The sequence below is a fragment of the Zootoca vivipara genome, chromosome 6 (genome assembly GCF_965207765.1).
Source record: "Zootoca vivipara chromosome 6, rZooViv2.hap1.1, whole genome shotgun sequence".
Classification (NCBI taxonomy): domain Eukaryota; kingdom Metazoa; phylum Chordata; class Lepidosauria; order Squamata; family Lacertidae; genus Zootoca; species Zootoca vivipara.
The window spans coordinates 95424301-95452049 of NC_142589.1; the positions used below are offsets into that span (position 1 = coordinate 95424301).

General features: G+C 50.5%; 1 protein-coding gene across 1 annotated transcript; it reads left to right on the forward strand.

Annotated features, from left to right (window-relative positions):
- The first annotated feature begins 22654 nt into the window (after positions 1–22654).
- Positions 22655–26110, forward strand: KLF2 (KLF transcription factor 2). Its single transcript, XM_035117010.3, has 3 exons — positions 22655–22814; positions 23061–23973; positions 25543–26110. Exons 1-3 carry the CDS (start codon positions 22743–22745, stop codon positions 25716–25718), a joined length of 1161 nt encoding a protein of 386 aa, XP_034972901.3. The 5' UTR covers positions 22655–22742; the 3' UTR covers positions 25719–26110.
- Positions 26111–27749: the final 1639 nt, after the last annotated feature.

The following is a 27749-nucleotide window of genomic DNA, read 5'->3' on the forward strand; positions in this document are numbered from 1 at the left end:
CAAGCTACAAGAAAAAGGATTCCACCTAAACATTAGGAAGAACTTCCTGACAGTAAGAGCTGTTCGGCAGTGGAATTTGCTACCAAGGAGTGTGGTGGAGTCTCCTCCTTTGGAGGTCTTTAAGCAGAGGCTTTTGGAGAAGGAACTGGCAAGCCACTCCAGTATCCCTGCCAAGAAAACTCCATGGACAAAGACAACAGGCATATAAAAGTTATGACGCTGGAAGATGAGCCCCTCAGGTCGGAAGGCATCCAACATGCTACTGAGGAAGAGCGGAGGACAAGTACAAGTAGATTCAGAGCTGATGAAGCGGCTGGGCCAAAGCCAAAAGGACGCTCAGTTGCGGATATGCCTGGAAGCGAAAGGAAAGTCCGATGCTGTAAAGAAAAATATTGCATAGGAACCTGGAATGTAAGAACCATGGATGGAGGTAAGCTGGATGTGGTCAAAAATGAGATGACAAGAATAAATATCGACATCCTGGGCACCAGTGAACTAAAATGGAAGGGAATGGGCGAATTCAGTTCGGGTGACTATCATATCTACTACTGTGGGCAAGAATCCTGTAGAAGAAATGGAGTGGCCCTCATAGTCAACAAAAGAGTGGCAAAAGCTGTAATGGGATGCAATCTCAAAAATGACAGAATGATCTCGATACGAATCCAAGGCAGACCTTTTAACATCACAGTAATCCAAGTTTATGCACCAACTACCGGTGCTGAAGAAAGTGAAATTGACCAATTCTATGAAGACCTACAACACCTTCTAGAAATGACACCAAAGAAGGATGTTCTTCTCATTACAGGGGATTGGAATGCTAAAGTAGGGAATCAAGAGATAAAAGGAACAACTGGCAAGTTTGGCCTTGGAGTTCAAAATGAAGCAGGGCAAAGGCTAATAGAGTTCTGTCAAGAGAACAAGCTGGTCATCACAAACACTCTCTTCCAACAACACAAGAGACGACTCTACACGTGGATATCACCAAATGGGCAGCATCGAAATCAGATTGATTATATTCTCTGCAGCCAAAGATGGAGAAGCTCTATACAGTCAGCAAAAACAAGACCTGGAGCTGACTGTAACTCAGATCATCAGCTTCTTATAGCAAAATTCCAGCTTAAACTGAAGAAAGTAGGAAAAACCACTGGGCCAGTAAGATACAATCTGAATCAAATCCCTTATGAATACACAGTGGAAGTGAGGAACAGGTTTAAGGATTTAGATTTGGTGGACAGAGTGCCTGAAGAACTATGGATAGAGGCTCGTAACATTATACAGGAGGCAGCAACGAAAACCATCCCAAGGAAAAGGAAATGCAAGAAAGCAAAATGGCTGTCCAACGAGGCCTTACAAATAGCGGAGGAGAGGAGGCAAGCAAAATGCAAGGGAGATAGGGAAAGATACAGGAAACTGAATGCAGATTTCCAAAAAGCAGCAAGGAGAGACAAGAGGGTCTTCTTAAATGAGCAATGCAAAGAAATAGAGGAAAACAATAGAATGGGGAAAACCAGAGATCTGTTCAAGAAAATTGGAGATATGAAAGGAACATTTCGTACAAAGATTACCATAATCAAGGACAAAAGTGGTAAGGACCTAACAGAAGCAGAAGACATCAAGAAGAGGTGGCAAGAATACACAGAGGAATTATACCAGAAAGATATGGAGGTCTCGTACACCCCAGGTAGTGTGGTTGCTGACCTTGAGCCAGACATCTTGGAGAGTGAAGTCAAATGGGCCTTAGAAAGCACTGCTAATAACAAGGCCAGTGGAAGTGATGATATTCCAGCTGAACTATTTAAAATTTTAAAAGATGATGCTGTTAAGGTGCTGCACCCAATATGCCAGCAAGTTTGGAAAACTCAGCAATGGCCAGAGGATTGGAGAAGATCAGTCTACATCCCAATTCCAAAGAAGGGCAGTGCCAAAGAATGCTCCAACTACCGCACAATTGCGCTCATTTCACACGCTAGCAAGGTTATGCTTAAAATTCTACAAGGCAGGCTTAGGCAGTATGTGGACCGAGAACTCCCAGAAGTGCAAGCTGGATTTCGAAAGGGCAGAGGAACCAGAGACCAAATAGCAAACATGCGCTGGATTATGGAGAAAGCTAGAGAGTTCCAGAAAAACGTCTACTTCTGCTTCATTGACTATGCAAAAGCCTTTGACTGTGTCGACCACAGCAAACTATGGCAAGTTCTTAAAGAAATGGGAGTGCCTGATCACCTCATCTGTCTCCTGAGAAATCTCTATGTGGGACAAGAAGCTACAGTTAGAACTGGATATGGAACAACTGAGTGGTTCAAAATTGGGAAAGGAGTACGACAAGGTTGTATATTGTCTCCCTGCTTATTTAACTTATATGCAGAATTCATCATGCGAAAGGCTGGACTAGATGAATCCCAAGCCGGAATTAAGATTGCCGGAAGAAATATCAACAACCTCAGATATGCAGATGACACAACCTTGATGGCAGAAAGCGAGGAGGAATTAAAGAACCTTTTAATGAGGGTGAAAGAGGAGAGCGCAAAATATGGTCTGAAGCTCAACATCAAAAAAACCAAGATCATGGCCACTGGTCCCATCACCTCCTGGCAAATAGAAGGGGAAGAAATGGAGGCAGTGAAAGATTTTACTTTCTTGGGCTCCTTGATCACTGCAGATGGTGACAGCAGTCACGAAATTAAAAGACGCCTGCTTCTTGGGAGAAAAGCAATGACAAACCAAGACAGCATCTTAAAAAGCAGCGACATCACCTTGCCGACAAAGGTCTGTATAGTTAAAGCTATGGTTTTCCCAGTAGTGATGTATGGAAGTGAGAGCTGGACCATAAAGAAGGCTGATCGCCGAAGAATTGATGCTTTTGAATTATGGTGCTGGAGGAGACTCTTGAGAGTCCCATGGACTGCAAGAAGATCAAACCTATCCATTCTTAAGGAAATCAGCCCTGAGTGCTCCCTGGAAGGACAGATCGTGAAGCTGAGGCTCCAATACTTTGGCCACCTCATGAGAAGAGAAGAATCCTTGGAAAAGACCCTGATGTTGGGAAAGATGGAGGGCACTAGGAGAAGGGGACGACAGAGGACAAGATGGTTGGACAGTGTTCTCGAAGCTACGAACATGAGTTTGACCAAACTGCGGGAGGCAGTGCAAGACAGGAGTGCCTGGCGTGCTATGGTCCATGGGGTCACGAAGAGTCGGACACGACTAAACGACTAAACAACAACAACAAGCAGAGGCTTGACAGGCATATGTCAAGAATGCTTTGGTGGTGTTTCCTGCTTGGCAGGGGGTTGGACTGGATGGCCCTTGTGGTCTCTATGATTCTATGACCAAGATGATCAAGGGGTCTGGAAGCCAAGCCTGATGGGGAACGGTTGAAGGAGCTGGGTTTGTTTAGTCTAGAAAAGAGGAGACTGAGAGGAGATAGGAGAGCCATCTTCAAATATCTCACATGGAAGAGGGAGTAAGCTTGTTTCCTCCTGTTCTGGAGGGTAGGACTCGAACCCATGGCTTCAAGTTACAAGAAAGGAGATTGGGGGGGGGAGGAAAACACACCAGGAATAACTTTCTGACGGCAAGAGCCATAGGACAGTGGAATGTATTCGTTTGGAAAGGCTCTCTCCTTCATCGGAGGGTTTTATGCAAAGGATGGCTGGCCGTCTGTCATGGATGCTTTGGTTGAGATTCCTGCATTACCGGGGGGGGTCAGACTGGATGGCCTTAGGGGACCACCTTCCAACTCTACGACTCTACAAGCTGAATGTTGGACGATTCAGATCAAAGGAAAGACATCTTCGCAAGGCGCATAGCTCAGCTGCAGGACTCGCAGTGGCGCTCACCAGTTTCGATGTCTTTTAAATTATTAGACAAATTTGTGGCTGCTAACCACAAGGGCTGTGCTCTTGTCTCCAAGGCAGGAACGTCAATGCTTCTGACTGCCAGTTGCTGGAAGGCACAGGACATGGTTACGAACTTCATTTGGGGGCATCTTTCTGGCCGCTGCAAGAACAAGGGTGCAGGATTAGATGGGGGGCCCTTTGGCTTGAATTCTCTCTCTCTCTCCCTCTCTCTCCCCCTCTCCCTGTGTGTGTGTGTCTGCCTCCCTCCTTCCCTCTCCTGAAAGAAAAACACACACACCAAGAAATCACAGGTGCTCTGAAAAAAAGGAAAAGCAAAGTGTTTGGAATCAAGCAGCCATGCAGAAATGAAGACAGCCATGCAAATCAGTTGCGAGAATCACCTGCCTGATGCCCTCGGCGCCGAACGCGCTTCCTTTGTGCCGAATTTCCTCTGAGCTTAAAAATAAATTAAAAGAGGCCCAGATTGTGCAACCACTGTAAGAAGTGCTTCTTCCTCCCAGCAGCCCTTGGTGAAGATGGCGAAAACAGGACAGGGAGCATTTCAGGGGGACGGACACTGCGCCACCAGATTTGCCGCTTCGTCCGATAATCCTGGAGGCCGGCAAACTTTTGCTCCTGTGCAGGAGAACATCGAGGTCTCTCTTGCACCTAGATGGGGTCCCACAAGAAAAGGCAACAGAGGTTCTTTTTGGCTCCAAGCAGGAACATGACTCAGCTCTCCCCTTTAGGAACGAAAGGCTGAATCTGCGTTGCTCACTGAACATATTTTTTTCCTGTCTCTTAGGAGCTGCAGAGAGTGAAATCGTGTCCCTCCGCTCAGAAAAGTTGCAGGTTGAACAGCAGGTGAAGATTTTGTTTTTATTTTTTATTTTTTTGCACAGGGACGCAAAGAGAGGCACACTGCAAACTGGGATCTCAGCTGGGTTGCAAAATCTGTTCTCCAAGGGTTCTGTGCAAAAGCATTCAGGTCCCACATCAAAAACTTGCTGGCTTTCAAAGAGCGGAATTTCAGAGCGCAAACCTTGGTGTGGTTCTCCCCACCCTGCATTCGCACCTGATTTTGCAATAAGTGTGGGCAAAGGCTATATAGGGTCTATCGGTGTGTGCTGCGAAATTGGGGAAGGGGGCTGTCCACAGGGGCTTCCGCATTCATGCACACATCCTGGAGGTTCTCCGACCTTGGCACAACCTGGGTTTCCCTCGCCCTCGCGGACCCCCACTTCCTGAGCTGCGCTTCTGCACCCCCGTCCAAACTGCCCACACACCGTTCCACCTGGGCACATTTCCTGAAAAGCCAAACCCTTTGCTTTGACCTCGGCAAGCAGGCCAGGGGTTGAGCCACAGTTTTGGTCTGCAGAAGGTCACACCCAGTTGTTGTCTCTCCCATCAGAGAGGTGAGAATTCTTCTATGTGGTTACAGTGAGAGCAACCTCTCTGCCGATTCTCAGAAGAGAAGCCGCCAACAAGATGTGCCTGTTGCTGCAAACGCCTTGCAGGGCTGTGTGTGTGTGTGTGTGTGTGTTTCGCTGGGAGAGTTTGTAAAGAACGTTTTTGTAAAGAACGAAAAAACGTTTTTGTAAAGAACGAAAAAACAGACAACGCCGCTCCTTTATCTCGGCCTGCAATCTAGATGGGATCGATAAGAGGCCCGTCCGTTGCAAGTTACGGTAAACGAGTGCCACCCAACCTCCCCATGTTCAGCTCTCTCTTTACAGTTGATGGGTGCAGCAAGACATTTTCACACACACACACACAGAGTTTTTTGCATTTTAAGCAAGGCCTTTCCGCACACAAACATACACACACAGAGAGCATTGCGTTTTAAGCATGGCTGCACCGCCCGAAAGGTTGCGTTGGTTTTGTGCATCTTTAAAAACGAACTACATGCGTGTTTAAGAAACAGATCATAGGCTCATAGAATCATAGAGTTGGAAGAGACCACAAGGGCCATCCAGTCCAACCCCCTGCCAAGCAGGAAACACCATCAAAGCATTCCTGACATATGGCTGTCAAGCCTCTGCTTAAAGACCTCCAAAGAAGGAGACTCCACCACACTCCTTGGCAGCAAATTCCACTGCCAAACAGCTCTTACTGTCAGGAAGTTCTTCCTAATGTTTAGGTGGAATCTTCTTTCTTGAAGTTTGAATCCATTGCTCCGTGTCCGCTTCTCTGGAGCAGCAGAAAACAATCTTTCTCCCTCCTCCATATGACATCCTTTCATATATTTGAACAAATCAAACACATTGCCCAATGACCATTGCTGGGGAGGTAGATAAAACGAAGCCCTGGTTCTTCTGCTTCTGAGACAAATCAAAGGTGTGGGGGGGGGGCTGACAGCTCTTCCAGACTTTGCAGACAGGGAGATGGAGATGGAGAAGAGCTGTTGTGTTTTTCAGGCCAGCGGAACTGATTGGCAACGGGTTAAGAGGAAAGACGAAGGGAAGATTTGTTTTCAGGGCCTCAAAGGCCCAGTAGACCTGAAGGAGCATCTCCACCTCGGACACCGGGGTCCATCTCCCGAGGGCCTTCTGGCAGTTCCCTCCCTGCGAGAAGTGAGGTTAGAGGGAACCAGGCAGAGGGCCTTCTCGGTGGTGGCGCCCACCCTCCCACCAGATGTCAAGGAAATAAACAACTATCTGACTTTTAGAAGACATCTGAAGGCAGCCCTGTTTAGGGAAGTTTTTAATGTTTGAAGTTTTATTCTGTTTTTAGTGTTCTGTTGGGAGCCGCCCAGAGTGGCTGGGGAAACCTAGCCAGATGGGCGGGGTATAAATAATAATAATAATATTATTATTATTATTATTATTATTATTATTATTCGGCGCACTAGCAAGCTGTGGGGTTTGTCGTCACGAGATTTAAGTGGCAACAGGTGGCACGCAGCTGCCAGGAGGGAAGAAAGGGATCGCCGTCCCTCTCAGGCTGAATCTACACATAAAGGTATAAGGTAAAGGGACCCCTGACCATTAGGTCCAGTCGGCACCGACTCTGGGGTTGCGGCGCTCATCTCACTTTACTGGCCGAGGGAGCAGGCATACAGCTTCCAGGTCATGTGGTTAGCATGACTAAGCCTCTTCTGGCAAAACCAGAGCAGTGCATGGAAACGCCGTTTTACCTTCCCGCCAGAGGGGTACCTATTTATCTACTTGCGCTTTGACGTGCTTTCAAACTGCTAGGTTGGCAGGAGCTGGGACCGAGCAACGGGAGCTCACCCCGTCACAGGGATTCGAACCGCCGACCTTCTGATCAACAAGCCCTAGGCTCTGTGGTTTAACCCATAGCGCCACCCGCGTCCCGAATCTACACATACTGTACTGTATATTTTTTAAAAAAAACACTGTGAAAAAACATTTGGAAATATATACCCACTCAATTATGTTTTTATATCTGTTGGAAGCTGCCCAGAGTGGCGGGGGCAACCCAGTCAGATGGGTGGGGTTTAAATAGTAAAATTATCATTATGGAACGGGGCATCCCTCTTTTCATGGGAGAAGCATTGGAGGGGATGGAATAGGATGGCATCCATCTGTCTGAGAAGACAATGACAGAATGCAGGCTGTTGGGCTGTTGCAGCAGCAGCGCTAGGAAATATTATTTATTTTTTTAAAAAATAGGATCCAAAATGTGCAGCTGAACCCGAGAGAAACCCTTCTGCTCTGGAACAAAGTTGTCTCCTCCCTCCGGCCGCAGAAAACGAAAACCCCAGAAAGACCCGAGCGAAGAAAAACAAGTTGGAAAGAGCCGAGCGGCTTTGCGTCGTCTTTTTTTGGCACGTGGCTCCAGTTTCAAAACCACTCAAGAGATTGGCTACGAAACCTGCGGCTCTCCACAGCCATCTGAGGTTTACTGATCGACTGTTATGCTAATAACAAGCCTTTAGAAAGATAAACCACCGAGAAAGATAGAGTGAGTGAGTGAGAGAGAGAGGGATACACCTCCAAGCCCTGCCAGAGCTCGGTTAGGAAGAGTCTGAGCTATAACTGGCAGCTGCCAACTGTAAAAACTTGCATGCAAGGCTGCTAGGTTTCTGAACCTGGGCCTGGAAGGGGCACTGGCGCGCTCACCCTGCGAGGCGGCCTTGCCAGCGATGCTCTGGCGCAGGAGCAAATTCAAGCACACACAAACCACAGAGGGCTTTCTCACGCGCAGTGCCAGCTCACCTCTTTTCGTGCCCTCGTTGCCGTTCTCTCTCTCTCTGTGGCACAGGGGGCAAAGCTGGCATTTCCTCCCTGCAAAGGCGCAGCACGGGGACCTCGTAGCTGTGAGGCCTGCCCCGGATCCGGGGTGAAGCTTGCAAGGCACATCTCCTCACCGAAACCCCTGCGGGGCGATTCTCAGGCATTCCCTGTCTCTTTCCCCAGCCCCTTGGTTGCCATGCGACGCCCGGGAAAGACATCATCTTCATCATTTCATTATTTAGACCCCACCCACATCTGACTGGGTTCCCCCAGCCCCTCTGGGCGGCTTCCAACGCATGCAAAAACAGAACAAAACATCAAACATTGAAAGCTTCCCTAAACAGGGCTGCCTTCAGATGTCTTCTAAAAGTCAAAGAGCTGTTTATTTCCTTGACATCTGGCACCACCACCGAGAAAGCCCTCTGCCTGGTTCTCTGTAACCTTGCTTCTCGCAGGGAGGGAGCTGCCAGAAGGCCCTCAGAGCTGGAGCTCGGATGCGGGTGGAGACACTCCTTCAGGTATCCTGACAAGACAGAAGTACTGTTTGTGGGGGACAGGAGGCGGGCAGGTGTGGAGGATACCCTGGTTCTGAATGGGGTAACTGTGCCCCTGAAGGACCAGGTGTGCAGCCTGGGAGTCATTTTGGACTCACAGCTGTCCATGGAGGCGCAGGTCAATTCTGTGTCCAGGGCAGCTGTCTAGCAGCTCCATCTGGTACGCAGGATGAGATCCTCCCTGCTTGCAGACTGTCTCGCCAGAGTGGTGCATGCTCTGGTTATCTCCCGCTTGGACTACTGCAATGCGCTCTACGTGGGGCTACCTTTGAAGGTGACTCGGAAACTACAACTAATCCAGAATGCGGCAGCTAGACTGGTGACTGGGAGCGGCTGCCGAGACCACATAACACCGGTCTTGAAAGACCTGCATTGGCTCCCAGTACGTTTCCGAGCACAGTTCAAAGTGTTGGTACTGACCTTTAAAGCCCTAAATGGCCTCGGTCCAGTATACCTAAAGGAGCGTCTCCACCCCCATCGTTCTGCCCGGACACTGAGGTCCAGCTCCGAGGGCCTTCTGGCGGTTCACTCGTTGCGAGAAGCCAAGTTGCAGGGAACTAGGCAGAGGGCCTTCTCGGTGGTGGTGCCTGCCCTGTGGAACGCCCTCCCAGCAGATGTCAAAGAGGAAAACAACTACCAGACTTTTAGAAGACATCTGAAGGCAGCCCTGTTCAGGGAGGCTTTTAATGTATAATAGATTATTGTGTTTTATTTTTCTGTTGGAAGCCGCCCAGAGTGGCTGCGGAAACCCAGCCAGATGGGCGGGGTATAAATAATAATAAATTATTATTATTATTATTATTATTATTATTATTAAGGTATACTGGGCCGATAGTATGCTGGGGACATTAAAAAAACTGCTGCATATCAAGTCAGGCTGTCGACACTGCTAGCAGCAGTGGCTCAGGGAAGGGTCTCTTCTGTAAGAACAATTATCAATCCATTAATCAACTGAATAATTTCTACACCGCCCTATACAGGGCACTTTACAATGTAACTAGTGCGCAGACTTGTTTTTCCTCCTCCCTCCCCAAACCCTTTTCCTCTTGTGCCCTGTATCTTAACTGGGGCGGAAAGATTTGGGGAAGGAGGAGCCAAAATTTGCTAGGCTTTGAAGAGCCCCTGATGTACCCCCCTCCAAGTCTGGTGATCCTGAGAGAGAAGGGTCAAATGTTGCTGGCCTTGTGGCAGATTAATTTTTTGGATTCTCCAACGAGGAGAGCACTCCAAGCATTCCTTGCGCTCATTCCTCCTCTCCCTTTTTTGCCTTTGCCTGTGGGAGGTTTCAGTGCAAAACTGAAAATGTAGAAACCCGGTGAACAATAGCTGGTACCTCTTCTGCCCTGCAATCATGCCATGGCTGTGCCAGTTGGCTCCTGAAACAACTCACGTTAAAATAAGCTTGTGTTTTTGGCTGCCCAGAGCTGCTCTTTTCCACCAGGTTTTCTAGAACAGCTTCTCGGCTGCGCCAGGGAAACTTGCAAAATATACAAGAGATTCCTCCTGCTGCACAAATCAACAGGAACGCCCCAAATCTGCTCCCAGCTAAGCGCTCTTTCATTTTCCAAAATATGCAGGGCAGTGGGCCCACATACCAGCCGCTGCGGTTGAGGAGAGGGGAGTAAGAGAAGCCGAGAGGGGCTTTGCTTCCGCTTTGGGGAGGGGAAACCTTGAGTCTCTCGATGGCATTGCTGGGCCCATGAAGCCCAGACCCTCCAAGTGTCCCTGTTTTCCAGAGATTTGCAGAAGCTGTTTTCCCTTAGGGCACCCCTATTTTCATGGGAGAAATGTTGGAGGGGATGGAATAGGATGTCCCTATTTTCATCAGAGAAACGTTGGAGGGGGTGGACAGGACCTGAGGGCATCCTGAGCAAGTTTGCAGATGACACCAAATTGGGAGGGGTGGCTAACACCCCAGAGGACAGGATCACACTTCAGAATGACCTTAACAGATTAGAGAACTGGGCCAAAGCAAACAAGATGAATTTTAACAAGGAGAAATGTAAGGTGCTACACTTGGGCAAAAATAATGAAAGGCACAAATACAGGATGGGAGACACCTGGCTTGAGAGCAGTACATGTGAAAAGGACCTAGGAGTCTTGGTAGACCACAGACTTGACATGAGTCAGCAGTGTGATGCAGCAGCTCAAAAAGCCAATGCAATTCTGGGCTGCATCAAGAAGAGTATAGCATCTAGATCAAGGGAAGTAATAGTACCACTGTATTCTGCTCTGGTCAGACCTCACCTGGAGTACTGTGTCCAGTTCTGGGCACCACAGTTCAAGAAGGATACCGTACTGACAAGCTTGAACGTGTCCAGAAGAGGGCAACCAAAATGGTCAAAGGCCTGGAAACGATGCCTTATGAGGAACGGCTTAGGGAGCTGGGTATGTTTAGCCTGGAGAAGAGAAGGTTAAGGGGTGATATAATAGCCATGTTCAAATATATAAAAGGACGTCATATAGAGGAGGGAGAAAGATTGTTTTCTGCTGCTCCAGAGAAGCGGACACGGAGCAAAGGATTCAAACTACAAGAAAGAAGATTCCACCTAAACATTAGGAAGAACTTCCTGACAGTAAGAGCTGTTTGACAGTGGGATTTGCTGCCAAGGAGTGCGGTGGAGTCTCCTCCTTTGGAGGCCTTGAAGCAGAGGCTTGACAGGCACATGTCAAGAATGCTTTGATGGTGTTTCCTGCTTGGCAGGGGGTTGGACTGGATGGCCCTTGTGGTCTCTTCCAACTCTATGATTCTATGACTTCCCTATTTTCATCAAAGAAACGTTGGAGGGTCTGCTCCTGCCAGCCCGAGTCTGAAGCTCTGGCCTAAGCATGGCAGGGGCTGGAGGGAGCTAGATCCCAGCCCTCTTCGTGCCTCTGCCTCGCGTTCGGATCACAACAAGAGCCCAGCCTGCCAGATTCCACTCGTAAAGATTGCCTGCCAAGCAAAGCAAAAGCAGCCTTTGCTCGGCAATGTTAAAATAATCACTGCGCGCAGCAAAGCAAAATATTATGCCCATTAAGTCTGGGACGAGCATGTCCCCCCCCTCTCCCAGCACAGCCAAAAAATCTCTCTTCTCCCTGCCCTGGCCCTCCTCCTCTCCTGTTTTGGTTGCAGAAGCCCCCCTGGAGGAAGATGAGAGACCCTTTAGGGAACCAGCCGTTGACCCAGCTGGCATTGCCCATGCCCATGTCCAAAAATAGAGCCACCTGCCCCACAAGTCCCTCTGTAATTCTCTTTCCAAATAAAAGGACAAACTATTTCTGGCAAGGCCCTCCTCTATCCTCTTTTCCCTAACCCGGTTTTTGTGGTTTGTAGCTGGAGTCTGTCATTGTGGGAGCCTGGAAGCCCAGGAGCCCCTCAGCCTCCTTGCAAGTCAATAGCACCTGCAAGCACTTAGTTTTGGCCAGAGGAGGTTGGGCGCAGGTTGGGCTGAGACGGCATGGGGGGAGCAGCGCAGGCCGGCTCTGTTTTTGCAAGCTCCGGGCTGACGATGCCTTGATTTCACTTGGCCTCTTTCCCCATCCAAAGGCTTTGATGTCCGCTGGACCTCGAGGGTGGAAAGAGAGAAGGAATCGTTTCTGCCACCTCGGACCCTGCCATAGTTTGTCCACAATGCAGGCTGGTCCCTAGCCAGCCTCCTCCGAGTCAGCTCTCTGCAGAGAGCTCTTGGCTTAAGAGCAAAAGCAGTAATATCCTAGAATCATAAAGTTGGAAGGGACCACAAGGGATGTCAAGGCCAAGCCGTCCCGGTTTCAGATTTGATCCTGGAACGTCCCACTTTTCCTTAGTACGTCCCTATTTTCATGGGAGAATCATTGGAGGGGATGGAATAGGACGTCCCTATTTTTACTGGAGAAATGTTGGAGGGGATGGAATAGGACGTCCCTATTTTCAGAGGAAAAATGTTGGAGGGGATGGAATAGGACATCCCTATTTTCAGAGGAGAAATGTTGGAGGGGATGGAATAGGACGTCCCTATTTTCATGGGAGAAACGTTGGAGGGGATGGAATAGAACGTCCCTATTTTCACGGGAGAAATGTTGGAGGGGATGGAATAGGACGTCCCTCTTTCCACAGGAGAAACGTTGGAGGGGATGGAATAGGACGTCCCTATTTTCATGGGAGAAATGTTGGAGGGGATGGAATAGAACGTCCCTATTTTCACGGGAGAAACGTTGGAGGGGATGGAATAGGACGTCCCTATTTTCACGGGAGAAACATTGGAGGGGATGGAATAGGACGTCCCTATTTTCATGGGAGAAATGTTGGAGGGGATGGAATAGGATGTCCCTATTTTCACGGGAGAAACGTTGGAGGGGATGGAATAGGACGTGTCTCTTTTCACGGGAGAAATGTTGGAAAGTCCAAAGTTACGCGACCCCTGAGCCAAACAACTATACAACCTTTAAAATTCATCTGAAGGCAGCCCTGTATAGGGAAGTTGTTTTATTTTTTAAAAACAGTTACTGTTTTCTTACGTTTTTATATACGTTGGAAGCTGGAAACCCAAGTCAGATGGGGCAGGGCATCAATCTAATTAATTGTTATTATTATTATTGCTACTAATACTATGGAATGAGACGTCCCTCTTTTCATTGGAGAAAGGCTGGCAGGTATGTGCCCGGCCCCCGTGAGCACGGAAAGGAATCTGAGGTCAGAAGGCGTGGGGAGCCAGCCAGCTCCCCCCTTTCCCCTCGTCTTCAATAGGGCCTTTTTCCCCCAAACAAGAGCCTGTCGGTCCGGGATCCTGCAAGCCTTTGCTGTGGTCCAGCCTCTCGCTTGAGCGCTGCGGCCTGCCTTGCTTGTCTCCCTGGCTGCCCTCCAAAGCTTTCAAAGGATTTCTGTTTTCGGGCTGGAGGAGGGTGCCAGGTTTTTTTTTCCACCAGCCCCCAGTTGTTGTGCTTCGGGGCCGCGTGTTCGCAGGAAGGGGAGCCAAGCAGGGCTTCCTGAACGAACGCCTGGGAGAGGAAACGAAGGCATCATCAGCAAAGGGGAGGCAGGCGGTTAAAAATAACTTGGGTATATAAAGGCTGCCGAGGATCCCCCTTCTCTCTCTCTCGCAGCCAGTCTTTGCTGCAGCAGCAACGGCCTCCGGGCTGCTGTGGACTCCTGGAAAGGGCCTTGTGGGCAGCTGAGGCCGGCCTGCCTCAGTTTCCCCTCCGGGGAGAGGGCAACAAAATGCTCCCTCCGGCCCTGAAGGCATACACACACCCCATAACCCGTCACCCACTTTCCCCGCCTCCTGTCCATTGGGAGAGAGGCGTCCCAGGGACGGATTTACGTATAAGCTAATCAAGCGATAGCTTAGGGCCCCACTCTCTTGGGGGCCCCCAAAAAATTTAAAGGAAAAAACCTTAATGTACATTTCCAAAATATAAGATAAAAAGCAAATAGAATAAAACCTACATCCAGCAACCGTGTTTTTGTGTTGTGTGGACTCCTAGGATGTAAGCCTGCTCCCTAAAATATGCTTGGTTTGCTCCTTTCTATATATAGGGTGCCTACATTCTGCTATTTATAATTATTAGTAGTTTGCATCACATAGAATCATAGAATCGTAGAGTTGGAAGAGAGCACAAGGGCCATCCAGTCCAACCCCCTGCCAAGCAGGAAACACCATCAAAGCATTCCTGACATATGCCTGTCAAGCCTCTGCTTAAAGACCTCCAAAGAAGGAGACTCCACCACACTCCTTGGTAGAAAATTCCACTGCCGAACAGCTCTTACTGTCAGAACATATATACACCTCTTATTATTTCATGTTATAGCAAGTTTCTAGAGACTAGATCAGGCATCCCCAAACTTCGGCCCTCCAGATGTTTTGGACTACAATTCCCATCATCCCTGACCACTGGTCCTGTTAGCTAGGGATCATGGGAGTTGTAGGCCAAAACATCTGGAGGGCCGCAGTTTGGGGATGCCTGGACTAGATGATGAGTTTTTGTCAATGGTGTTTCCGAAGGAACTTTTGTTCTTGCCCAGTGCCAATGTGTTTGCATTATTTCAAGTTAGAGCTTCATCATTCCTTCGCTACGTATTTATATACGTATTTATATACTTCTTCTTAATTGTATTTCAGTTCAACAAGGACTTTGATAAAATACGTACTGGTATTTTGTGATGTGCAAATGGCTTGAGATCCCTATTAGGTCCATCAATTACCATATAGCATATATTCAACACAAAAAAAGCAGCCATTTGTTGTTGACAAAGGACAGCTGGACATAGAAAGGGCCCCATTATCTTCAGGAGCTGAGGGCCGCATCAAACCTCAACCCGGCCCTGCCCTCGACCCATCAGCCACTTTCCCTGCCTCCTGTCCATTGGGAGAGAGGTGTCCCGGGGGACCTTAACACCGCAGTTGATCGTGGAATCGTCGGGTTGTGAGGGGGTTACCAAAGGCCATCTAGCCCACCCCCTGCAACGTGGGAGCCCCAGTCAAACCCTGCTTAAAAACCTCAAGAGAAGTTTGGCCCATTAAGCTACGCCGAAATGGCAAAACTGAACGGAAGGCTCAGGAACCAAGAAGACAAAAAGCCTTCGAGAAAGAACGGGGAACGTTTATTTAGGACAGACGTCCTCAAACTGCGGCCCTCCAGATGTTTTTGGCCTACAACTCCCATGATGCCTAGCTAGCAGGACCAGTGGTCAGGGATGGGGGGGTCAGTTCCCCCCCCCCCACACATTTGCATGGCCTGGATTCACAGCCCTGCCTCTGGGTGCTGGGAGGGGAGTGGAGCCCAAACAGAAACCCAGAGGAAGAGGCTCTGAGATGGGAGGGTTATGGGCTGGTTATCCTTGCCACACCTTTGACCTTTCCCCACACAAACCAGCGGCAGGTTTTACCCTCCAAGCAGCCCATCCAGTTTGTGATAGAGTGCACCTGCTTTCCGCAAAAGCGCTCGTTGCATTTTGAAAGACAAGAGTGCCCCTGGGCATAGACAGAGTCCGTTTTGCCTGTGAGATAACCGAAAGGCGGTTATGCTCGGTGGAGGGAGAATGACGAGATGGACGCAGTCTTGACGAGGTTTTGAGGCCTATAATTTGTTGTTGTTGTTGTTGTTAAAATTTGTCTCAGGGCAGTTACCACATAAAATCACAAGGAGACCCCCCCAAAGGTGGCCAAAGGCTTCTCTCTCTCTCTCATTCTCCCTCTGTGTGATGTCGGATCCCTCCAAGGGCCCCTATATTCCAGGGATGCCGTCCCGGTTTCTGATTTGATCCTAGATTGTCCCACTTTTCCTTAGAGAAACGTTGGAGGGGATGGAATAAGACGTCCCTATTTCCATGGGAGAAACGTTGGAGGGGATGGAATAGGACGTCCCTATTTCCATGGGAGAAACGTTGGAGGGGATGGAATAGGACGTCCCTATTTCCATGGGAGAAACGTTGGAGGGGATGGAATAGGACGTCCCTATTTCCATGGGAGAAACGTTGGAGGGGATGGAGTTATCTGTATCTATAGGGAAGTTCTATAGGGAAGTTTTTTTAAAAAAAATGTTCAATGTTCCATTCTGTTTTTCTATATGTCGGAGGCTGCCCACAGTGGCCCAGGGCAACCCAATCAGATGGTATATAAATAGTAAAAATGATCGTTATGGAGCGGGACATCGCTATATTCATCGGAGAAATGTCGGAGGCCCTGCGATGTGGTCATCAGCCTCCTTCCTCCTCTTGCCCCCAGCCAGCCTCTGAATCACACTTCCACGAATTCAAGTCGGGAACAGGACGGCCGCGGCAGGTGCTGCCAGCAAAAGCGGGTCCCTGACTCAGCTGCCGTGGACGCTCTTCCGCACAGAACGATCCCAGCATCGCAAGGGCGAACGGGGCAAGCTCTCCCTCGACCCGGAGAGCACTCTGCACGTGCTCAGAGGGGCCCACTTTTCGGACTCTGCCCTCAAAAAACCCGGTGCCAATGCTGTTGCCGGCAGGGGGGGAACACCCTTTGCCTCGGCACGGACTATGGGGTCTGCTTGGCATAGGACCGACTCTTTCCTTTGGGATTTAGTTCCTCGGATTAACAACACCGGTCTGCCATTTTTGATAGCCAAGCTTTCTAGGGCATCCCATAATACTAGGCTCTCGGGCAGGCAGCGGATTTAGGATTTGAGCACGAGAGAGAGCAAACCTTTATCTTTCATTCATCCAGCCTTTATTGGGCATAATTTAGACAATGAAATCATAAAAGAGAAAGAAATAATTTTTAAAAATGTTAAACCTATCCAGACTCAATAGCCACTGTTAAATGAAATTAAGGAGTTTTAAATTGGACTTTATAAAATCTCAGCTAAATGTCCTGCACAGGGGTGCTATCTCTGACGGGCCATTTTCAATGAGGGGTGCTAGGCACATCTTTCCTTTCCTTTGATGGGGTTCCCGCTTTACACCAGCAGTCTGAATGTAGCCCTTTGTTTTCTTTTGGGGGGGGGGTTGTGTGTGTGTGTATGTAAAGTATCTCCTATAAATCGCTACACTGAATCTGGAACGTCGTGGTTTTGTCCTTTTTGTATCCGTTATAGAAAAATGTAAAAAAAGTAAAAAAAAGTACAAAATTACAAGCGCACAGAATAAGACACGCAAAAAGAAGAAGGGGAAACAATAAACAGTACCCACGTAGAAAACAAAACAGAACAACAACAAAAAGATACTGTGTACATTATTGGAAAAGCATTGGGGGGGGGGGACTTCATGCTTTGAATAACTCTTGCAATGTTACAAAGACTTTGGAAAGGACTAAAATATGCAGTTGAAGAAGCCATGGAGGGGAAGAGGGAAGTCGTAAGATTCGAAAGAACCTTGTTTTATATTCCGGCGGTGGACAGATGTTAGTTGGCTTATGTGATGAGCGTGAGTCTGTTTACGACAACCCCCCCTCCCAAAAAAAGCTCAACAACTCTGGGCAATCTCCCCCCATTTTTGTAATTTGGGAGTGTCTTCTACATGGGGGGCATGTATGTTATACTCGAATAAATACGTTAAGTTGCCATTCTTCTTTCGTTGGGACCTCCTCGTTCATTTTCCATCCGCAGGCCACATACATAAATAACCTTTTATGACACCTGGGAATTTTCGTCTGAATTATCCCCAACAAAAAGGACTCTGTGATTTTGGGGAGGGGGGGAGGAAGTACATTAAAAAAAAAACACCAATTCACGATGGATTATTTCCCAATAATCTTTTACCCTTTTACAGCTCCACCACATGTGAAAGAATGTTCCCTCGACTTCATTGCATCTATGGGTCCCTTTCAACTCTAGAATTCTTCGATTCTGTGGTTCTTTGGGACTGGCTGCCAGAAAATGGCATCATTTAGAGTCATGCCAGGGACACGACACAAAGCTGGGTTGGAGGATGGCGGCTAACAGATTGAGGTTGAATCCTGACAAGGCAGAAGTACTGGTCCTGAATGGGGTCACTGTGCCCCTGAAGGACTAGGTGCGCAGCCTGGGGGTTATTTGGACTCCATGGAGGTGCAGGTCCATTCTGTGTCCAGGACAGCTGTCTACCAGCTCCTTCTGGTACGCAGGTTGAGACCCTCCCTGCCTGCAGACTGTCTGGCCAGAGTGGTGCATGCTCTGGTTATCTCCCGCTTGGACTACTGCCATGCACTCTATGTGGGGCTACCTTGGAAGGTGACCCGGAAACTGCAACGAATCCAGAACGCGGCAACTGGACTGGGGACTGGGAAGGAGACCATATAACACCGGTCCTGAAAAACCTGCATTGGCTCCCGGTACGTTTCCGAGCACAATTCAAAGCGTCGGTGCTGACCTTTAAAGCCCTAAATGGCTTTGGCCCAGTAGACCTGAAGCAGCGTCTCCACCCCCATCGTTCAACCCGGACACTGAGGTCCAGCTCTGATGGTCTTCTGGCGGTTCCCTCCCTTTGAGAAGTGAGGTTACAGGGAACCAGGCACAGGGCCTTCTCGGTGGTGGCACCCGCCCTGTGGATTGCCCTCCCGTCAGATGTCAAGGAAATAAACAAGTACCTGACTTTTAGAACACAACTGAAGGCAGCCCTGTATGGGGAAGTTTTGAATGTTTGATGTTTTATCGTGTTTTGAATATTTTATTGGGAGCCACCAGGAGTGGCTGAGGAAACCCAGCCAGATGGGTGAGGTATAAGTAATAATTTATTATTATTATTATTATTATTATTATTAGTCAGCGCAGCCCTACCAAGGCTGGGAGTCACCGGTTGTCCCCCTAGATTGCGCATGGCAAGGATCACCATATTTTGCCCGTAGCCATGAAGAGGGGAGGCTGCACAAAACACGCTCTCCTTCCCAAAAAAGGGCTGGTGCGTCACGTAAAGACACCCCCAGACGCTTGCCTTCTTCTTGCGCCCAGGAGGGGCGTTGTTGACTAGGTTTCCTTGGTGAAGGGAAGAGTTTTCCACCAACAGCAGTGACTGAGAAGAAGAGGGATTGCACAAGTGTGACATCGCAAAGGCATGACTCACGTGGGGGTTGCCGGTTAAGGAGGGAGAACCCTCTCCTCCTCCTCCTCCTCCTCCACCACCACCACCACCTCTCTCTGAACTCTGGAAGACAAAAACCTCTGAAGGCTCCATCACAGCTTTGAAGCGCTTTGCAGCAAAGTTCGGCTGTCAGGGGCTGAGAGAGGCCTGTCTTCTCCTCCTCTCTGAGTAATGCGCAGCCCATTCTTCCACTTCACTGAGATGAACAGGCACTCACAGGGGGTGAGCCCAGGGGCAAGACAAGCACATATGTAGCAAAAAAAAACCAAAACTACACCAGAATAATATTGCAACAGCCCAAAAGAGGAGAGAACGCGCCAGATTCATCACCAGCCCCCTATCTGCCCCCTCCAATATAGAGATAGGGGTAGAAAGAGAAAGAGAGAGAAAATAAATAAATAAATAAATATACCCCGCCCATCTGGCTGGGTTTCCCCAGCCACTCTGGGCGGCTTCCAACAGAAAATTAAAATACAATAATCTATTAAACATTAAAAGCTTCCCTAAACAGGGCTATCTTCAGATGTTTTCTAAAAGTCTGGGAGATGTTTTCCTCTTTGACATCTGATGGGAGGGCGTTCCACAGGGCGGGTGCCACCACCGAGAAGGCCCTCTGCCTAGTTCCCTGCAACTTGGCTTCTCGCAACGAGGGAACCGCCAGAAGGCCCTTAGAGCTGGACCCCAGTGTCCAGGCAGAACGATGGAGGTGGAGACGCTCCTTCAGGTATACCGGGATACCGAGATAGAGATAGAGATTATAGAGATTAGAGATTAGAGATTAGAGATAGAGATATTACAGAGCTCTGTATATTACCTGTCCCCTGAAAGGGCAGCGGGAGGGAAGGGGGCGACAGGCTCACCATAGCAGGGCAGGGAAGCTCCTTTGGGGCAAAGCGACCAGGGAATTAAAGTCCAGGTAAGGCCGTATTTAAACAGGCCAGAGCAAAGTCAAAATCTAAGAAAACGTGGTGCGTGTTTTTTAAGCTTATGTTACTGGGAAGCGGTGAGACGGGATGGTTTTCTGAAATGCATTAACAACAACAACTTATTACTTATACCCCCGCCCACCTGACCGGGCCTCCCCAGCCACTCTGGGCGGCTCCCAATAAAATATTAGAAACATAATAAAACATCAAACATAAAAGAAACTTCCCTAAACAGGGCTGCCTTCAGATGCCTTCAGATGTCTTCTAAAAGTCAGATACTTTTTTTATCTCGCTGACATCTGATGGGAGGGCATTCCACAGGGTAGGTGCCAACAACCGAGAAGGCCCTCTGTCTGGTTCCCTGTAACCTCACTTCACGCAGGGAGGGAACCACCAGAATGCCCTCGGGAGATGGACCCTGGTGTCCGGGGTGGAGACGCTCCTTCAGGGATACAGGGCTGTTTATGGCTTTCAAGGTCAGCACCAACCCTTTGAATGGTGCTCGGAAATGTACTAAACGTATAAAGTATTAATAAAAAAACAGAGTGGAAAAGAGAGTATTGGTGCACTGCTGACCTTTAAAGCCCTAAATGGCCCAGAATCCCTGAAGGAGGGTCTCTATCCCCATCGCTCTGCCCGGACACTGAGGTCCATCTCCGAGGGCCTTCTGGTGGTTCCCTCCCTGCAAGAAGCGAGGTTACAGGGAACCAGGCAGAGGGCCTTCTCGGTGGTGGCGCCCTCCCTGTGGAATGACCTCCTGTCAGATGTCAAGGAGATCAACAACTACAGTAGTGGCACCTCCGTTTACGAACTTAATCCATTCCTGAATCCCGTTCTTAAACCAAATCCGTTCTTAAACCGAGGCGCGCTTTCCCTAATGAGGCCTCCTGCTGCCGGTGCCCTTCCACCATTCAACTTCCGTTCGTAGAGCAAGGTAAAGTTTGCAAACCGGAACACTACTTCCGGTTTTGCAGAGTTTGTAAACCGAATACAGTGGTGCCTCGCTAGACGAATGCCCTGTAAGACGAATTTTTCGCTTAACAAAGAGATTTTTCAAGCGGAGGTTGCCTCGCAAGACGAATTCGTTTTGTGAAAAATTCATCTAGCGAATCGTTATTTCCCATAGGAATGCACTGAAATTCAATTAATGCGTTCCTATGGGGGGGGAATCAATACATTCCTATGGGATTCGCTAGACGAATTTTTCGCAAAATGAATTGACTTACAGAACGAATTAAATTCGTCTAGCGAGGCACCACTGTAGTTTGTTAACAGGGCTGTTCGTAACCCGAGGTACCACGGTAGATGGCTTTTAGAAGACAGCCCTGTATGGCTCTTTGACCTTTATCGTGTTTTTCATATTCTGTTGGAAACTGCCCAGTGTGGCTGGGACAACGCAGACAGATGGGTGGCAGATAAATAAATCGTTGTTGTTGTGGTTGACCATACAAGCTTCTTGCTTGTATGTTGCTCTCAGTTCCAGCCTGTAATTGGAGTCTAATACCTCTGGACAACACTGCAGGGCTGTTGTTAACCACTGAAGAGTGTGAACTGCACTGCAGGGCTGTTGTTCTAAGCCAGGCATCCCCAAACTACGGCCCTCCAGATGTTTTGGCCTACAACTCCCATGATCCCTAGCTAACAGGACCAGTGGTCAGGGATGATAGGAATTGTAGTCCAGAACATCTGGGGGGCCAAAGTTTGGGGATGCCTGTTCTAAGCTGTCACCTCCCAGCCCCAGGCCCTTCTGAACCTGGGGGTGCTTCCAGACAGGGTTTGTGGGGGGGGGTGTCGCTTCACCCTCTCATCCAGCATTTCCTCTGGGGCTCATATTATTGTCCCCATGGAATCTGGGAGGACTTTTCCATGGAAAATCCAATAGCAGTTTTTCCAGATGAGGAGGACTGTCTGTCAACTAGATTAGCACCTATAGGGTCATTGGGCTCCCACCCCCTGGAAAGGAATACATCAGGATGGTTTTGAATTGTTTTCGTTTATGGAATTGTTTTCTATAAGGCGTGCCATTCTTGTTGAAGTGTTGTTGTTTTTTTGTTGCTTAATTGCTGAGCGATGTTTCATACGAAACGGAAGAAAATTAAGAAATGCAAAAATAAATAGCTGTATGAGAGAGAGGTTTTCGTGTCAATGGCTGTGAAAAAAATGGCCTTGCAAGAGCAGCATTCATCCCATAATAATCCCTCTGCTTAAAAACAAAACAAAACACCACGCTGTTTTCTTGCTCTCTGTACACCCGGAAAGGCACCCTGCACATGCTCAGAGGCACCAGCAATCCGCGCGGTCAGCGGGGAAACAGGGTTAGCAGCGCGATCTTTGTCGCTCCGCATCCATCGATCCAAAATAAAGCTGGCTAAGCGAGGGATTCCCCGAGCATGTGCAGAGCGCCCGGGGGGCTGTGGAGCCCTGCAGCCGAGCAGGGGAGGTCCGAAGCCCGAGGAGGAGGAGGAGGCTCGGCCTCCCTCTCTGCGCGCTGCTGCTGCTGCTGCTGCTTCTCCTGGGCTGCCCGCCTTCCTTTTATAGCGGGGCTAAATTTAGGCCGGCCCGGGGCCGGGCCAAGCGGCAGTTCCAGCCCCCTCCAAGCAGCAGCAACAGCGGCAGCGCCGGGTCCCTCCGCCGCCTGCCTTCCCGGGACGCGCTTCCTGCGCCTCCGCCATTGGCCTGCGCGCTCGACGGCGCGGCTTAAAAGGAAGGCGCCGGGCAGCCCACATCCCAAAGCGTCCGAGATCATGGCGCTCCTCTCCGCGCCTAGCCTGCCCTCCTTCGCCTCCTTCTGCAGGGACAGCCGCCCGGCCCACCAAGTAAGTAGCTCGCTCGCCCACCCGGCCCTCTGCACATGCTCGGGGGCCCCGCGCTGGGCATTCGGGCACTGAAAAGAGGGGCTCTGGGGACGGGGGGCTCTGGGGATGCTGCAAGAACTTCTCCAGGGGTTGGGAAGGGGGTGGGCGCGCCCAGGCGGCTCCGCTGCTGCTTTTCTCCGACGGGGCGGGCGGGATCCGGCATCCGCTCGCCAATCGCTCACGGGTCCGTTTCTCCTCTTCTTGCAGCGCTGGAGCTGCGGGCTGCCCGCGGAGAAGCTACTCTGCGGCGGAGACCTCTGCTGCCCTCCCGGGCCGGGCCTGGACGGGCTATGCCCGCCGTCGAAGGACGACGACGACCTCAATCACGTCCTGGACTTGATTCTCTCCATGGGCAGCGGCGCAGACGGAGGGCCTTTCGGCCCCGAGAGCGGCGCGCCCCGCGGGGATTACGGCGCCGGACGGGAGCCCTTCTACGAGCTGAGCCCTTCGCCTGACGGCTGCGGCGGCGGCTACGAGCCGATGGAGCGGGGCAGCCCTCCGCCCTACGGCGCTGCCTTCCTGCCCGAACTGGATGCTGCCCCCTATGCGCCTTTCCCGGGGGGCGCCGCCAGCTTCATCCAGGGCCGCTTCTTCGTCACGTCGGCGTTCGCGGAGGGGCCCAAGCCGGAGATGTCGTGGCCACAACCCTGCGCGCAGATCAAGCAGGAGGGCGCTAGCCCCACGCCCTGCATGCTGGCTGCCTCTCCGCCGCTCCCGGGGGCAGAGACCCCTCCGCTGAGCCCCGACGACCTCTTGGCAGCAGCCGCCGCCGTCGAGTGCCAAGCCCCTCTCGGGCGCCACGCGCAGCCCCCCTACCCGGCGCCCTTCGCCCACCCTCTCCACTACCACCAGCACACATCGCAGCAGCAGCAGCAGCAGCAGCAGAGCGCGCCGCCCGCCTTCGGCTTCTTCGACGACAGCCTGCCTTGCCCGGCCTCTGCCCCGAGAGGGCTCCTCACGCCTCCCTCGTCGCCGCTGGAGCTGCTGGAAGCCAAACCCAAGCGCGGCCGCCGCTCCTGGCCGCGCAAACGGACTGCTACCCATACCTGCACATACGCCGGCTGCGGAAAGACTTACACCAAAAGCTCCCACCTGAAGGCTCACCTGCGCACCCATACAGGTAAGCGCAGGCCTGCGCGCGCCAGGTGGCGCTGGGGACCCCGCAGCCACTGCTGCCACTCATTGTAGTCCAGAGAGAGTCCAACTGCCCCCTCGCCGCCACCTGAAGGACTGGACAGGCCACCTAGCAACTCTCCCCCCCCCAAAAAAACCCCATCTTTATTGGTTTTCTTTTTTTTAAACAAATCAGTGAAACAAATTCAAACAAATTTAACAGGCGATTTCCTCCCCCTCTCCCGCCTGCTGTGGCAACTGGCAAGCGCTGGATCGGGGTGTCAATTTGAAGTTTAAAAGGGGGGAGGTTTCCAGGTAAGCCCCGCCTCACATAATTTGAATGGCAACGCCCATTATTATTGTTTGGGGGGGCTCTAATATTTTATGGGGGGGCACCTCGGCCCCTATGCGCTGGATCCTTTCCAATTGCATTTCGTTATTGCTGCTTTTGCTTCTAACCTATTGCATTCCGATGCGAACTCCGCAGAATCATTAAAAAAACGCAAAGTTGAGCAAGCAATAAATAATACAATTGAAAGCCAGTGCAAATATTGAGGGGCGCAGGGTAGAGTTTGTGGACCACCACCGCAGTTCGGGAGCCCCTGATGGAGACGAAGCTGAGCTGCAGGGGTGTGTGTGTGGAAAAAGCAGGGTTTTTTCCTGCGTCCGTTAAGTCTTCCAAAACACCAGAGAGAAAAAAAAGAGGCTTTCTGTAGTTTAGCCCCCGTTCTCTGAAAATCTGGCAGGCGGGCGTTGGCTGTTGCTAAACCACCGTCGAGGCCACCACTGAAATTATCTAACCCGAGAGCCGTGGGCTCTCCAAATTGGTGACCCACCTCGCCTTGAGGCATTGGGGGGGGGGAATCGGTGCCCTTGCCGCTGCTGGTCGTCTAGGTATGTGACCATTGGTCATGCTGGCTGATGGGCGTTGAGAATGCAGGAACAACATCCATTTGCCCAGCAGGAAACCCAGGCGTGAAATTGCGCACAGTGGCTCATGCGAGCCTGGCAACATTTAAGGTGGGGCGGGGGGGGGGCGCAGCTGTTCCCAAGAGGTGCTGCCAAGTGACAGAGGCAGGCTGTGTATTAGGCGGAACAGGGTGTCAGGTGGGCGGGGTATAAACATCACCATTATCATCATCATTAATTATCCGCACACAAAGGGCTCTTCTAAGGGCGTCTCCAAGCTCAGCTGTGATAGAGCCGCGTTTCCCCAACTTGGATCTCCGGCTGTTTTTCCCCCCCGGACTACAACTCCCATCATCCGTAGCTAGCAAGACCAGCGATCAGGGATGATGGGAATTGTAGTCCGGGGAAAAGCCCCAAGTTTGGGGAGCGCTGGGTTCAACACCCCCCTCCCCCACTCAGCTTCGAAGCTCACTGGGTGACCTGGGGCCACTGCCTCTCTACCTAACCTGCCTCGCAGGGTTGTTGTGGGGGATCAAATGCTAGAATCGTGGAGTTGCGAGGGACCCCCAAAGGCCATCCAGTCCAACCCCCTCTCTGATTGCATTTCTATCCCAGGTTATTCCTCCAATCAACCGACACTTACCCTGCTTCCTTTTTTCCTCCACAGGCGAGAAGCCCTACCATTGCAACTGGGACGGCTGCGGCTGGAAGTTTGCGCGTTCCGACGAGCTCACGCGCCACTACCGCAAACACACCGGGCACCGGCCTTTCCAGTGCCACCTCTGCGACCGCGCCTTCTCCCGCTCCGACCACCTGGCGCTGCACATGAAGAGGCACATGTAGAGAGAGAGAGAGAGAGGGAGGGAGGGACTCTCCAGGACTTAGTCGGGATCTTGTAGCTGGTACTACGTCCGCCTGCGCCCGGGATGAGCGGGGTCTCCAGGAGGCTGCGCGAAAACCTGACGGGCTGCTCTCTGCCCCCAACCCCGGGAGGGAGAATATGGGACTGGACTTATAGGGCTCTTGAGCAGGAGACGAAAGGGCCGACCGGGTGTAAATAGTGGATCTGCGGCCGCCCAGAAGATCAGCTGGAACGGAAGGCTTGGCTTGAGGATCGCGCGGAGGCAGGAGACGCCTCGCGTAAAACGCTCCCAGCTGCCTTAACCTACACTAGAGCTCTTAACGAGGCTTGAGGCTTCTTGTGAAGAAACGACCTTTTTTTTAAAAAAAGAAAAGAATATATAAATAAATAAATAAATAAATGTTAATAGTTTTATACACAAGTGTTGGGAGGATACAAGCAAAAGACGAAATGGGCACGTTTCTTGCCCATGTCCACTTTTTTTTAAATGAAAACTTTTTATAAAATATATCTATTAAAGTGCTTTTTTTTCTAAAATAAGCCTGATTCTTTCATCTAAAAATCTTTTTGGCCTGGAGGGGATGGGGGAAGGCAGGTGCAAGCCCCGGGCGCAAAAAGATGGTTGTTTCTGTTGTGATTTCTTGGCCCATAACCTTACCTACCCCCTCCCAGCTCCCCAAAAATCCTATGCCTGCCCCCCCCCCTCAGCGCGTAAGAAATAGACCCAGGCACGGACCGCAGCAGGGCAAATGCTTTGCACCAGAAACGGCTCTCTAGTTCAAAAGCAATCCAAGGCTATAATCTGAGTCTCATTTTTAGTTCACTCGACAGCTATTTCGGGAGCGCCCTGAAATCTCTTCCAGATGCTGCGGCAGATGTGCCCGCGGCCGAGCTCTGTGGGCAAGCTGGTTTTGCGCGCGTGTGGGTATTTTTAATGTGAAACGTAAACACGGCATGTCAGTAATTGCAGAGTCCTTTTTTGAAGGGGGGGGTGCAGGACTGCTGCCGCTGTTCCCCAAAAGCTTGGGGGGTGGATGGAGACGTTGGAACAGGGCACGTTAGTTTCTTCGCTAACTAGAGCCTTAAATGCGCCCGCTTGCGGTGCGTACAAACTGCGTGAGAGAGGCGCATCTTCCTCCACGCGCCGGAGGGTCATTCTCGGACCCTCTCTATCGCATCTCTGCAAATTAACCCCCGCCATTTCCCTTCCAGGGGAGGTATCTGAACACTCTGCGATTGCTGGGCTCGCAATTTCCACAGCGCCATTAAGAACAAAACAAAAACGGGGTGAAGCGGCGGGGCTGCACAGATTTTTGCAAAAACAACCGCCACCAAACCCTTTTTGCAAGAAACCAACGTCTCCTCCCGCAAAGCAAACCGCGCAGAAGCAGAGCGAGGTTGCAGTTCGTTGCTGCTTCTCGTGGGTGGGGGAGGAGGAGAGGGGAAATGGGTGTGTGCAAAAGTCCGGCTCAGCGCAGGATTGTGCCCAGGTGCTCACACGAAGCCGCTTACCCAATACAGCTTATTGAGAGAGTCAGCAAACTAAGGCAGTTTGGAGAGAGAATTCAGCTCCCTCCGTCACCAAAACACACACACACACCCCACTTTTTCGACTATTAAGAGCAAGCGCAGGCTTGGGTTTAGGAAATGAGTTATAGTTTAAAACCACCTGACGCGCCCCAGGTTGTGGGAGGTGGAATAAAATTGATCCTACTGCAAACTGGAACGGGCTCTTCTTGCAAGTGCGCAGAGAGCGTCGCGGGCTGCGGGTTGCCCGAAGAGGGTCGCAGCCATTGACAGCCTTGAATTTATCCGATTCTCCTTTTCAGTTTGGGGCAGTAAATGCCACAGGGCACCCCCTTCCTTGCGCCTGCCTTCGGATGGCCGGCGGCGTTTCTAAGTATTCTCAAGAGGAATAAAAACTTCTAAACTCGCGCCTTTACGCACGCTGTTCTTTCAAACTCTTCCAAGTCTCCCCCCTCCTTCAGGGAGTCGCTCCGGACTCTCGACAT

Excerpts from the sequence above, each read along its gene's own strand:
- KLF2 (XM_035117010.3), top strand. The coding sequence starts at position 22,743 with ATGGCGCTCCTCTCCGCGCCTAGCCTGCCCTCCTTCGCCTCCTTCTGC. Across the intron at positions 22,815-23,060 it reads ACAGCCGCCCGGCCCACCAA|CGCTGGAGCTGCGGGCTGCC; the intron begins GTAAGTAGCTCG and ends CTCTTCTTGCAG. Across the intron at positions 23,974-25,542 it reads TCACCTGCGCACCCATACAG|GCGAGAAGCCCTACCATTGC; the intron begins GTAAGCGCAGGC and ends TTTCCTCCACAG.